Below are 15,000 nucleotides of genomic sequence, written 5' to 3'. Positions count from 1 at the left end.
ATAAAGAAATTTGTGTGTTCTTGATTCTATTTGATATAAGAGTATATTTTGTTTCCAAAGTGACGAAATTGTGGGAATTTTTTGTACTATGGAACACACCGCTAATACGGCTTACCCTCTGGATGAAAGTATTTTATTGGTCATTGCAAAAGACAATATACAAAAGAACATGTTTATTTTCTTAGAAAAACTTGTAACAATAAGATAGTTTTGGGATTGAAATGGGGATGCTTTGAAGGTCTAAATTCAATTACTTTCATAATTTATCCCTTTTTTAGGGAACCTCAAAACTTTAGGGATTACCAATTTTTCCCAATCGTGTTGTGCCTGGAAGTTTTTTTTATACAAAATGATGTTTGGTCTAAGATGAAGGATGCTGTCGGCAAATCCCATTTCGATTCTCCTTTGGGTAATATTCGGTCGTGAATTATTCAATATGTCGATGGTACCATGGGAGCGTTTAAATAGAATTATTCTGATTGAGTCTGATTGTTAGCAGGGTTCAATTTGCATCGAAAATAGTATCATTCCATCAGTCATAAAATATTGATTTGTATGTCGGATATAATATTGTAGTTTTACAAATTAATTGGTCACAATTGGTTCTAAATGAGTTTGAGAAAAAAGTTATTAGAAGGGTTGCTTTGAATGTGCTCTCATGACTTTGTGTTTTATTTCTTGTTGTTGTTGTTGCTGCTGTTTGGTTGCATTATTTGCTGTTATTAGTGTTCTTAATGTTGTCGGACACTTTTTAATAATTGATATCTACTTCTCTTGCTCCTGCCCCCTTCTCCTCCTACTCCTTCTTTTTCTCTTCCTTCTTCCACTTTTATTTATCCTCGCCTCCTCTCCCTTCCCTTCCCCCTCCTACTTTATTAGTACTGCTTCTAATTCTACTACTATTACTACTACTACTACTACTACTACTACTACTACTACTACTACTACTACTACTACTACTACTACTGCTACTACTACTACTATTATTATTATTATACTATCTAACTACTACTACTACTTTTATACTACTACTACTACAAACTACTACTACTACTACTACTACTACTACTACTACTACTACTACTATTTTACTATACTACACTACTACTACTAACTACTACTACTACTATACTACTACTACTACTACTATACTATACTACTACTATACTACTACTCACTACTACTACACTACTACTATACTACACTACTCTACACTACTACTACTTACTTACATACTACTACTACTACTACTACTAATACTACTACAACTACTACTACTGCTGCTGCTATTACTACTACTACTACTTACTATATCTACTACTACTACTACTACTACTACTACACAACATACTACTACTATACTACTACTACTACTACTACTACTACTACTACTACTACTACTACTCTACTATACTACTACTACTACTACTACTACTACTACTACTACTATAATAACTACTACTACTACTACTACTACTACTACTACTACTACTCTACTACTACTACTACTACTACTACTACTATACTACTACTACTACTACTACTACTACTAATACTACTAATAATTACTATAATTATACTACTACTACTACTACTACTAACTAATTACTAATACTATATACTTATACTACTACTTACTACTACTACTATACTACTACTATACTACTACTACTACTACATATACTACTATACTATATATACTATTACTACTACTATCCTCACTACACTATATATACATTATTAATATATTAATAATAATAATCATAATAATAACTACTTAACTACTACTACTAATATACTATACTAATACTACTACGACTACGACTACTACTACTACTACAACTACTACTACTACTACTACTACTAAAACTACTGTTACAACTTCTACTACTATTCTACTACTGGTGCTGCTGCCGCTACAAGAATTGGTTTGAATCCTGTTCTGGGGGGAGGGGGGCATGCGGCTATGTCGTCTAGAGGTATGACACTCGCTTTCCGATCGGAAGGTCCTGGGTTCAAGCCTCGCGCTGGGCGCATAGTTGAGTCCTTGGAAAAGGCTCTTTACTCACATTCTCTCACCGTACTCAGGTGTAAAATGAGTACCTGGTCGTTAACAGCGTTGTCGTTGTCCGAAAAATTGTAATATCGCCTAGCAGGCGTCATGTCCCGTCCTACATATTAAAATGTTGCTGTTGACCAGGGACCCCTTGTACAGCGCTTTGAGCACATCTTGTGGATATTGTGCTATATATAGCTCAATTTATTTTTTTTATTCTTTTTATTAAAATGTTGTATTTCGAGCACCGGATTCTTTTTTATATCTTTGATGATGCTCTCTATTACAAATCACGAAGTTGTTGAAATATTTGCTACTGTGGTCAATGTGTGGCTTTTTACGGGTAGTTTTTTTAATGGAAAAGTCGAAGCAAATTTAATTTCCATTCAACATTATCAACATTATAATATGAAATGAGTATTTTTATAATTTTGATAAATCATAGTAGACTATTTCTTATTGAATGAAATTAATTTATACCCAATCATTTACTTTAAAAAAATTGATTTAGATGTTTTCACCCGACGTAAAATTTAATTTAGGACCTGACTCAATATGAAACCAGGTATGTTTAAATATTATGTTCTCTTTTTCAGAAAAAAAATATGATACTAGGAAGATTGACAATAAATCGAAACAAGGATTCATTTTTTTGTCACTTCCAGAGCTCTTCACAACTCCAAAAATGCCAGGAAGTGCAAAATCTTGACATTTCCATTTCCTTTTGGACAGACACCTTCATTATTTTAAGTGGCTCTTGTGCTCGGATGGATGAAAATATCATCATCTTCATGCCATCTCTATGACAGATGCAATGCTTGTGTTTTGACAGAGATTTAATGCTAGAAAGGTGTCCGGCCAACCGTGTAAAATTGTCTGATCGTGCTTCAACTGAGAAATCCCATGGTCACGGATAGGCATATTATTTGGACTTTTAAAAAAACTACGATTTTTGAAAGAGGTCAGTGTTATTTGGGTAATGTTCCGTGTGCCATGATATCAAAAGAGCAAGTCATGCCCTACATTTAAATGACATTTTTGTTTGATCTTGTCAGAATTTCCAACCTTCAATAAGGAATTATTATCTTCTTTCAACGTTGGCTTCAGTGCAATTTGATGAACGCCAAGGCTATCTGGCTTGTGATGAAAGTACAATATTTTTTTTACTATAGAAAATTAGTGTGCATCTTTGGCCTTTCCCCTCGGGCCTTCATTAAATGATTTTTTTTTGTCAAATCAGAAGCTGTAAACCAAATGCAATAAATAATTTTTTAATCATTTATTCTGAAGTTATCTTTATTACCCTTTGATTAAAGTCAAGACAATTTTTGTAATGACAAAAAAATCAGTTAAATAACACAAATGACATTGCACGCTGCACGCTGTAGAAGTAATCATATTTTCACATCATTGGGTTTTTTTCCATCTTAGAATGCATGGCATGCAAGCATTACCTTAGGTTTTAAAGCAGGTCAGATTTTGTAGGTGGATAGAATGTTCTGAGAATTTATCACCCTTCTTGATGGCAAAGAACACGGTCAGGAGTAAGACTTTATTAAAAAGAACTAAAGCTTTGAACAGAGAACTATTCACTAAATGCGCTAAAAGCGCTTTACAAGAAGTCCCTAGCCAACAGATCAACACTTAACAACTTAACATTCTGGATGAGACATGACGCCTGCAGGCAATATTACATGGGGTTTTTTTTCAGACAGAGACAACGCTGTTAACGGCCATGTACTCATTATACACCTGAGTACAGTAAGAGAATGTGAGTAAAGAGCCTTTTCCAAGGACTGAACTCTAACCCTGGACCTTCCTGTCAGAAGGCGAGTGTCATACCACTAGACCACATAGCCGCACATATCATTTATGACTTGAATTTCGAAATGAGAAACGTTCACATTGAGTCCCAACAAAATCGAAGGGGGTCAGGTTGAGTCGCGCAAATGTTATTTAAATTAAATACTATTTTTTTAAATATACACACACAAGTTCGGAATAAAGGCCAGAGGTCTGACATATCTCAATTTATCTAATTAGTATATAAAGTGTTGCTACTGGTTCTTGGTTGTATATTTTTTCACATTTTTATGCATTTGCATATATTATATATGTCTCCATTGTCGCCATAGATTCTCAACTTTGTGTTTATACATTTTATGCATGCCACGTCTGTAAACGAATTTCCATTTTTTTGGATGAATAAAGAATATATATTATATTATCCTTATTATATATTATTTTTGGACACCTCTCCACCACTCAAGGAGCACGTACACGTATCTTGGGGTGTTCAATCTCATGGAAAGTACATTGTAGTTGGGCATCGTCCAAAAGGTAAGATGCTGATTAAGATGATGATGATGATGATGATTATGATGATGATGATAATGATGATGATGATTATGATGATGGTATGCTGATTATGATGATGATGATGATAATGATGATGATGATGATGATGATGATGATGATGATGTATGATTATAATGATGATGATGATGATGATGATGATGATGATGATGATATGATGATGATGATGATGATGATGATGATGATGATGATGATGATGATGATGATGATGATGATGATGGTTATGATGATGGTGATGATGATAATATCTAAGTCTTTGCCGAAAGGTCGTTTGTTCTGACGTTCGCCACAAAAATACTCCAATATTTGGACAAAATTTAAAACTTCGCTTTTATTAGTTTATTATAGGTTAAGAAATGAAAAGTAAACGAAACAAACTATTTTTGCTATTCTGTTGCAGCTAGATTGACAGTATTTTGTTTATTTATTTTACATTATTCAACTGTCAGTCCTTATTCATTTTCCCCAATAGATAATATGCGCTTGGCTAAGGAGCTTACAACATTGCCATCCGGAAGTATGACGGACCAACACACAAAACTATGTGTGACCATGATCGTGTATAGTCAGGTTAATACTACAGTTTAGTGAGAATTACTCATAAACGTGGATGGCAAAAACAATACCAAAGGCCTAATTGACTCATCTTCGTTTAATCTATAACGCCAAGACAAGCAACCTGTAAAACCGCTTCAAATTATTCTTCTCATTGGAAACGCTGTTTTATTTCCAAGGGATACATACCTCCAAATAGACTTTTCATTGCTGTTAGCGGAGAGGAGTTGGAAAACCTGAGAATTACTCATAAACGCGGATGGCAAAATACAATAACAAAGACCTGAGTGACGTGAACTTCCAACTATCTATAGCTTTATTGGAATATTTTTGTGACGAACGACCTTTCGGCACATCTTTAGATATCGAAGGATGAGTTAATACTTACTACAATTCTTGGACTCAGTCTCCATGTCAGCGCCAACCCTCTTGTTGTACATGTCTGACCACAAGCCCATCTTGTCCTTGTCACCTGAAGACAGATATAAATAACAACACGTCACCTTAATTCATTTTTCCCACATGGTGTTCGAATTTTTCACGCACAGCCGTGATTTAAATTAAATATTATCTTTTAAATATACACACACAAGTTCGGACTAAAGACCAGGTATGGCTTATCTCAATTTATCAAATTAATATATAAAGTGTTGCTATTGGTTCTGGGTTGTAAATTTTTACAATTTTTTTGCATTTGCATATATTATATATATATATATATATATATATATATATATATATATATATATATATGTGTGTGTGTATGTGTGTGTGTGTGTGTGTGTGTGTAAACATTGTCGCCATAGATTCTCAACTTTGTGTTTATACATTTTCATGCATGCCACGTCTGTAAACGAATTTCCATTTTTTTGGATGAATAAAGTAATATATTATTATTAGTAGTATTAGTATTATTAAATATACGTATTCATATAGCGCATTTCCATGGATAAATCATGCCCAGTGTGATTACATAATATGCCCACATCAGGCAATCTTCTTCTTCTTCTTCAAGTACCAAGTCTGTGCCAGACATCGGTGATCATGGTACGCCATTCATCTCTCTGATCAGATAACCTCAGAAAACTAATATTACTCTTCTCTTTCTTTGTCACCCAGCTGTTCAAACTATTCAAATATGTTTTTCTTGGTCTACCTTTTCTATTTTTATCTTCTATCTTTCCTGTGAGAGCAAGATGTTCAATACATTAATGTCGATTTAGGTGCCCTAAAATTACATTTGTCTTTTTCTTATTAGTAAACTTTTAGTTTCAGCTTGCTCTAATACTTTTTTATTAGTTTTCTTCTCTGTCCATCAGGCCATATAAAATCAAATTTTCATTCCGAACAGTACAAGTTTCCTGTTATGCGTTGTTTATTTTTTTTACTATATAATACTCCTCTAATATCCATCACTGCCTATAAACAGATATTCCTTCATCCCTGAATTAAGGTAATGTACGAAAAATGTTAACTTTTTTTGAAGGACACACCATCGGGGCAAGAGTTTGCTATTATTGTCACCCCTCCGATCACTGAATGTAATCGCTTGAATTATCACAAGAAAAGAGCTGAGCCCCAGATTTTGGTTTCATATAGCTTGAATGCATAAGCTAATTCAATTCAATCGATTATTCATATGAAAATGCATGACAATTAATTACAGAACAATAATCACACAACCGATGTTATACATAGAAGACACCAATGACTCTCTATTTGGAGATAAAACGTGAAATTGTCATTTCGCAAATCTATCACGTCAAAGTGATACTAAGCTGCAAGAAGCTGTGGACTGAAATAAAGTGATATACATAACTGAAAATAGCATAAAAGAACCAGACTCAAAATCCTTCTTCAGCCAACAATAAAAACATAAATACATTCATTCTAGTGAACGTTTCAGAAAGAAAGTAACGAGGTTTATATGTGACCCATCGCTCAAAACGGTAGTATGTTGGAGTTAAACAGTTCCCGAGAATGGATGTTTATGAAATATCTTCTGGAACTGACTTTTTTTTTTTTTTGGGGGGGGGGGGGGGTTGCCAATTGATGAAATCGTATTTATTCTTCTAAATATTATACATGTGCATGTCGTTTTCTAGTATCTAAGAAAAAAATAAAGCAGAATATTATCAGATAAAAATGGTGTCAGAATTTGATATGGTTTCAGAATTCTGACGTCTGCCATTGTGTACAGAATATCGCATTATGTGGCAAGAGGCATTAGGAGAATTTGAATATTCATGGGCGGGTACGGTTAACAGCCAATCAAAACCAGTCTGAGCTTTGTCTCATGGGAGAATTTTTATTTCATGTTCCCTGTTGTTGTTTTGTTTTTTTTTTTAATTTCTTGGACATTTGTTGATGACTCTGTGTTATTTTCTCTTTTAGCTTGGGCATTCATATATCCCGCAATTTCACTTAACGTGTTCAAAGCACTTTACAAGGCGATCACTGGCCATCAGTATAGCTTAACATGGAGGATGAAACATGAAGCCAGTTGGGCGATATTACAATTTTTCCGACAGAGATCGAGCTGTTAACACCAGGTATTCATTTTACGCTTGAGTACGGTGAGGATCGTGATTCGTGGAGACAGCACAAGCCACGATGGATGATGATGACGGTGAGAAAATGGGAGCAAAGAGTCTTTTCGAAAGACTCAACTATGCGCCGCTAAGAGTGGCACTCGAAACCTAGACCTATCGGCCCGTAGGCGAGTGTCACACCACAAGACCACATAGACGCACATTTATAATAGTATCATATGACGATACTAATGCGGCAGCGTGATTAAGATGTATGGTCTTTGCTGTCTTGAGTAAATGGTACTGGGTTCGAATCACAATGCGCGTTGTGGTGACGTAACGAGCAGTCAATTCAAATTTGACTTTCCCCGAAGGCACAGCTTCAAAATGCTTGACATCATTACAATCAGGTCATGAAAAATACTGCCACTACGTCAAGAATCTAGGGAGAATACTGAAAACATATCATTTTAAAAAAATGTTCCTATAGATCATAACGCGGTCAAATTTAAAGTTTCGATTGTGCCTTTATCAAAATGCAATCCATTTACGATGTAGAGGCGTCTAGATAAATACACAATAAAATAGTTGAGTTTATTATTTTTTTCAAACCTTATAGCATCAAATAAATGTTATTTTAATAAATGAAAAAGCCAAAAACGTCATTCTTTGTAGTTTTCTTTCTCTTCGAATTATATAGAGTAAAACGGGGGAAATGTAATTTTAAAAAACAGGAGATGGCGATTCGGTAATTGAAATAACCAGCTGCAATATATATATTAGATAAATTATACATAATCAATTTATACAGAGTTATGGCCAAAACAACGTTTCTGTTTCAAAGACCCTCAATAAGATACATAGATTACTGATAATCAAAAAGAGCTACACAGGGATTAGGAAAGAAGCGGTTTCTAAAAAAGAAAAGAAAAGCAAGAAACAAAAACAGAGAATAATTTTTCAGCCATAATATTATATTTTCAGCCATGTTTAGAAATAGGATGTATTATTATCAAGGAATCCATTCAGAATATGATAAAATTTTAGTGAAAGTTATTAAATAAAAAATGTTATATGGATAAATCCGGATTTAAGTTAGCCTCTAATGAAAAACCTGTATAAATTATGCGACTATGTGGTCTTGTGATATGACACTCGTTTTCGAATCGGAAGGTCCTGGGTTCGAGCCTCGCTCGATGCATAGTTGAGTCCTTGGAAAAGGATCTTTACTCACATTCTCTAACCATAGTCAGGTGTGAAATAAGTACCTGAGCTTTGACAGCATTTTCTCTGTTGGAACTACAATATCGCCTAACAGGCGTCGTGTCTCGATCTATATGTTACGTGAGCTGTTTTAAAGCGCTTTGAGCACGTTTAGTCGATATTGCACTGTATAAAAGTATGTATATATTAACACAAAAGTCAGTATAAAGAGCTAATGTTATAACGTTTGACGTAAATGATTATTTTAAAACAAGGAAAGAAAGGAAAAGCATTCGATTCAATGTCCTAAATATGATGATGTCTGGAGAGACAAAGTTAATTACATTAAATGTCAACAAAACACTCACTGAAATGGGAAGCAGTGAAATTTAAGTAGAATATTGAACACGACATGATCATAAAATTATATGCTATTGAGGCTTTTGACATAACATTGTCCATCTCCAGACAATGTTAAATTATTCTAAAAATCTGGAAAATTCCAGAACGCCAGGAAGAAACTGCGTTGTCTCAAAGCTGCTTTTAAAAAGAATAGCATTTATTTTATATCAATGTTATATTATAGAATAGTTGTCTACTGATGCTGGAATATTATATCTCTGCCATCCTGCACTGCGTTTGACAAAACGCGCTATTCTAAAAATTTCATGTTAGCCATAAAACTTCATTTCAAAATATCGATTGAATAAAAAGGTCCTCAGCTTGTTAAAAAAATGTTTTGAAGATGCCTGAGGTTTGAAACGTTTTTGACAAATCTGAGAGTCATCGATCGAAATTTGAAGTAAAATTTTCTGGTCAAAATTTTAGAAAATGTGTCATGTCCGAGTGAGGCAGTTATAGATTTTTTGTATTGACGAAAATGCATTAATAATTAAGGGAACCAGACAGTAACAATTATGAGGTCGATACATTACTCTGAATTGATTTCAATGCACGGTATCATACGTTTTGTAATTCATGTTTTATTGGAACGAATTATTTTAAAGGCGGACTACTTTTTCATATTAAAAAAAAAATTACTAGACCTTCTATAATACGCATTATCCACTAAACGTGCACAAAGCGCTTTACAATGTGTCCTTAGCCAACAGCAGCACATAGTATGTAGATCAACGAGGCATGACGCCTGTTTTACAATTTGTATTCTGACAGAGGCAACGCTATTAGCGGCTAGGTACTTATTTTACACATGAGTAGACCTAGAGAATGGGAGTAAGATCTTTTCCAAGGACTGAACTATGCGCCGCTCAGAGCGGGATGCGAACCCCGGACCTCCTGTCCGAAGGCGAGTGTCATACCACTAGAGCACATAGCCACACGCGACATAAAATATTTTAAGATTCTTAAAGGAATATTCCTGGATTCAACAGACTTGATAAACAAACATCGCGGTTCTCGGGGTCACTGAACAGAATAACAGAAGACTAGAAAACAGTGACACGTGATTTTCATACCTCGGTGAATATGCTTCATGACGTCATGTGGTTTCAATATCGTCACGTGACTTTATGGAAAACTAATTTTGACACAATATACAATTCGATTCAATAGTCTGATGTCACGTCGCCCAGTAACGGCCGCCAGCGTGGTTCTAAACAAATAAAATCGGTTCTTTTTATTCTCCATGCTGGCTAGAACTTTTCATATGTCTTGTGATCAGAATGTGTAAAAATCAAAATATGATCAGATTTATAATGTTTTTCCCCCTCTGGATACGCTTTTATGCTAGTCGGAGAAATATTTCATAAGGGCGTCCGCCATTGTTCCGATAAATTAGAGTCAGTTACTAAGTTACCATGCGTCATTACGAGGGAAGTTATGTTACAACTGTTGAAGCGTATTTGTAATGTAGAAGACAATCAGATCTAACAAGGACGTGTGGATTACGTGTATCCATCAACGTTCACGTGACCATGGCCCGTAAAATGAACTGGATGAGGAGAATGAAATCCAATCCGATCCGATCCAAATTAGCTCTAGCTTCATGTGATGACGATTAACGCAACTAGGTATGGTGGGATGGCATTGACGTAATATTTATCTAATGGGTTCAAACTGGTCGAGATAACTATTGAGTATAGTCGGGTTACTTTTTGCTCTGGCATTTTCAGGGATGTTGTTCCAATGTCATCAAAATCAATATCAATATCAATATACAAATATTAGGACCAGCTTACAGTAGCTTTTCAAACAGGTCATCTGGTGCTAATAATAACAGTGTGCTATAAAAACAAATTGCTGTTGTTGTTTTGTTTTTTTTTACTAAATTTAGTTGGCAAATTATCTCTGAAGTTTGCTATATTTGACTGATAGTTTGTTTTTATTGGGTTTTTTTACTTAGACTAGTATATGTCTGTAAGGTAATAGACAATCGTTACTGGCTTTTTTGACTAAACTTAGTTGGCAAATTATCTCATGAGTTAGCTAGATTTGACAGAGAGTTTTTGGGGGTTTTATTTGGGTTTTTTTATTAGACTAATATCTCTTTTTAAGTGCGGCTATATGGTCTAGGGGTATGACACTCGCTTTCGGATCGGACGGTCCTGTGTTCGAGTCTCGCTCGGCGCATACTTGAGTCCTTGGAGAAGGCTCTTTATTCACATTTTCTCACCGTACTCATGTGAAAAATGAGTACCTGACCGTTAACAGCGTTGTCTCTGTCCGAAAAAAAAATGGTAAAATAGCCTAACAGGCGTCATGTCCCGTCCTAAATGTGAAATGTGCTGTTGACCAGAGAGCCATTGTAAAACGCTTTGAGCAAATTTAGTGGATATTGCGCTCTATAAAAGCTCAGGTTTTTTTAAAATAGACAATCGTTACTGGCTGCTTCTTTACTAAACTTAGCTGGCAAAGTATCTCCTGACTTTGCTAGATTTGACAGAGAGCTTGTTTTTTTTTTTAATTAGACTTGTTTTCTCTCTTTTAAGTAAAATGCAATCGTTACAGTTTTGTTAAATATAGAAACCGGAAATTAAAAAAAATAATTAAGATAAAAAATCCCTTTATTCATCCCCAGGAAGACATTTGTCTTTAGAGTCCATTCTAAGGGATGATTGGAATGACTTGGGCTCTAGGGTTTTGGTTTTTATTATAATTTTTTGTTTGTTTGTTTGTTTGTTTGTTTGTTTGTTTGTTTGTTTTGGCGGACTTTGGAGGTCTTACTTCATACACATCTCCCCACTTGACACAAATATGAATCGATGCCTGGACACGTGCTGTGAATCACTCAATTTTACAACATTACTCAAAAGATCCATCGTAGACTATTCCTGTACAATTTCGGACCCACACCTATAATTGGATAAAAAAGCATTTGAAGCTGTCCAACGCGGCACTGCAAGATTTGTCTTGACTACAACCCCCATAGTAGCGTGGCAGAAATGATCACACAGCTTGGATGGTCTCCCTCACAAGACAGAAGGAAAGAACAACGACTAACTCTCATGTTCAAAATTACAAATAAAATGACGGCCATGTCACCAAAGCAACTAGACTTATGTTACTACGAAATATAAGCATTCAAAACACTAAAACACCAATCTACAAACTCAAACATCTTCAAATATTCATTTGCATCCCGCAGTATCAAAGACTGGAGCGCTCTTCCCGAATCATGAGTGAACACAACAGATTTAGAAACATTCAAACGAAGATTATCAAAATTATTAAGCCTAAACACCAACTATGTCTGTCACACTCAACAACTCTCTCCTCCCTCGAATACAAATACTCAGAATTTGATTCAATAATCTGATGTCACGTCGCCCAGCAACGGCAGCCATCGTGGTTCTAAACAAAGAAAATCGGTACTTTTTATTCTTCATGCTGGCTAGAACTTTTCATATTCCTTGTGATCAGAATGTGTAAAAGCCAAAGCATGATCAGGTTTATAATGGGTTTTTTTTCCTCTGGATACGCTTTTATGCTGGTCGGAGAAGTATTTCATAAGGGCGTCCGTCAATGTTGCGATAGTTTAGAGCCAGTTACTAAGTTACCATGCGTCATTACGAGGGAAGTGACGTTACGACTGTTGAAGCGTATTGAGTCGACTTCAAGTAACATTCAGATTTTACACACTGATGAGTACGATGTGTGGATAAACCAAAACGTTTGACCTTACGCAGTAAGTTAAGGTCTGTGCGTCTATGTGGTCAAGTGGTATGACACTCGCCTTCGGATTGGAAGGCCTTGGGATCGAGTCCCGCTCTGAGCGGCGCATAGTTGAATCCTTGGAAAAGGCTCTATATTCGCATTGTCTAATCGTACTCAGGTGTAAAAATAAGTATCTGACCTGTAACAGCATTGTCTCTGTCTGAAAAAATGTAATTTCGCCCGACAGACGTCATGTACTATATGTTAAGTGTTGATGTAAAGCTTTTTGAGCACGTTTAGTGGATATTGCTCTTTATATAAGCTCAAGTTATTGTATAATAGTAACCCAAGAAACTGTCCTGTTTTTACTCAAAATAGTCGTACACCCACATAAACACTCTATGTGCTGTGAGTCATTCAATTACGACATTCAGCACACTAATACTTCGCGAAGTCCCAGGCTTGAGAGTTTTTGCCGAGGGTCATTAAAATCGATCGATATTGAAATACGAGTTTTCTGGCCAAATTTTAAAATAATATCGGTTTTTCCAGAGTACGGCAGCATGGGTCAAGGACTTTATGCGGTGGTCATTGATTAACCTGTTAACTGTCGTACTCTGGAAGGACGCGTATTTGAAGATTTGGTCAGAAAATTCGGCCTTTAAAAATCGATCGATTTAAATGACCCTCTTCAGTCTACAAACCTGGTTAGTTTGCGAAGTCCCAGGTTTTTGAGAGTCTTTTCCAAGATGAGGGTCATTTAAATCGATCAATATTTGAAGGACGAGTTTTCTGACCAAATTAATTTTAAAAAACCGTGTTTTTCCAGAGAACAGCAGTTGTTGTAAGGCCATATGTATGGACCGATAGGAACGACCCACGATTTAAGTACATTTCGATGTCATCATGAGATTATCCCATGCATCATCCTGACTCGTGAATATAATTCTCTATGTTATCTAACTCATTAGATTAGCATTGGTAGGTGACTGGTGGAGTATTTTTGAATCCTCATTCTAATTATAATCACCTTTGTCGTCATAATCATCATCTTCGTCATCATCATCATAATCATCATCATCATTATCACCATCACCATCATTATCATCATCATCGTCATCATCATCATCATCATCATCATCATCATCATCATCATCATCATCATCATCATCGTCGTCGTCGTCGTCATAATCTTCATCATCATCATCATCATCATCATCATCATCATCATCATCATCATCATCATCATCATCATCATCATCATCATCATCACCATCATCATTATCAACAATATCACCATAATATCATCGTCACCGTCATCATCATCTCTATATTCCGAATGCCAGTCGCAACCTCACACAACAACAATAATAATATGGCTACGCCGAATCTCTAAATGTATTGCTTCACCACATTCTGTATTTCAAAGCGTCTCATATCAGAACAACCCGTAACACGTGAGATAGACACAACAAAAAGGCACCCAAAAATGCCCCGAGTAACCCACACTGTGGGTGTGGAGAGTGATTGATTGCCTCAAGCTTTTAACACGTTAGTGTGACCAGTGGTCAGCTGATGATATTTGGGCACAGTAATGAATGGATTAATGATAATATTACAAGAGTATGGTAGAATGGATCTTCAGAATCAGAATGGTTTTGTTATTTCTCTGTCTTTGATAATGATGATGATGATGATGATGTTGATGATGATGATGATGATGATGATGATGATGATGATGATGATGCAGAAAATGATGATGATGATGATGATGATATGATGATGAGATGATGATGTGAGATGATGATGATAGATAGATGGAGATGATGATGATGATGATGATGTATGATGATGATGATGAGATGGGAGATGATGAGTAGATGTGGATGACGACGAAGAATGATATATGATGATGATGATATGATGATGATATGATGATGGAAATGATGTGAATGATGAGCGTGAGGAGGATGGAACGACGACGCGACAACGATATGATGATGAGTTGAATGATGATGATGATGATGTGGATGATGATGATGATGATGATGATGATGATGATGATGATGATGATGATGATGATGATGATGATAATGACGATGATAATGAAAAGGCGGATAATGATACTTACAAACAGGGCCCTCATCAGCTCCATTTGAACAATCT

At 35.5% G+C, this 15,000-nt stretch overlaps 1 protein-coding gene across 2 annotated transcripts in view; it reads right to left on the bottom strand.

Moving 5' to 3' along the window:
• Positions 1 to 15,000, bottom strand: part of LOC144967739 (uncharacterized) — a 170,074-nt gene that overhangs the window by 40,702 nt on the left and 114,372 nt on the right. For both annotated transcript variants that reach the window (XM_078905322.1, XM_078905321.1), the window contains exons 3-4: positions 14,966 to 15,000; positions 5,376 to 5,459 (exon numbers count right to left, since the gene is read on the bottom strand). The exon at positions 14,966 to 15,000 is cut by the window's right edge and continues 130 nt beyond it. In XM_078905322.1, coding sequence (XP_078761448.1) covers positions 5,376 to 5,459; positions 14,966 to 15,000 — 119 coding nt within the window. The remainder of the gene's footprint in view (positions 1 to 5,375; positions 5,460 to 14,965) is intronic.

This window comes from Berghia stephanieae, chromosome 3, assembly GCF_034508935.2.
Source record: "Berghia stephanieae isolate SIO BIC M18660-M18661 chromosome 3, UCSD_Bste_1.3, whole genome shotgun sequence".
Taxonomy (NCBI): Eukaryota; Metazoa; Mollusca; class Gastropoda; order Nudibranchia; family Aeolidiidae; genus Berghia; species Berghia stephanieae.
The sequence above is the reverse complement of the archived record's forward strand: the minus strand, read 5'-3'. Positions and strand labels throughout refer to the sequence as shown.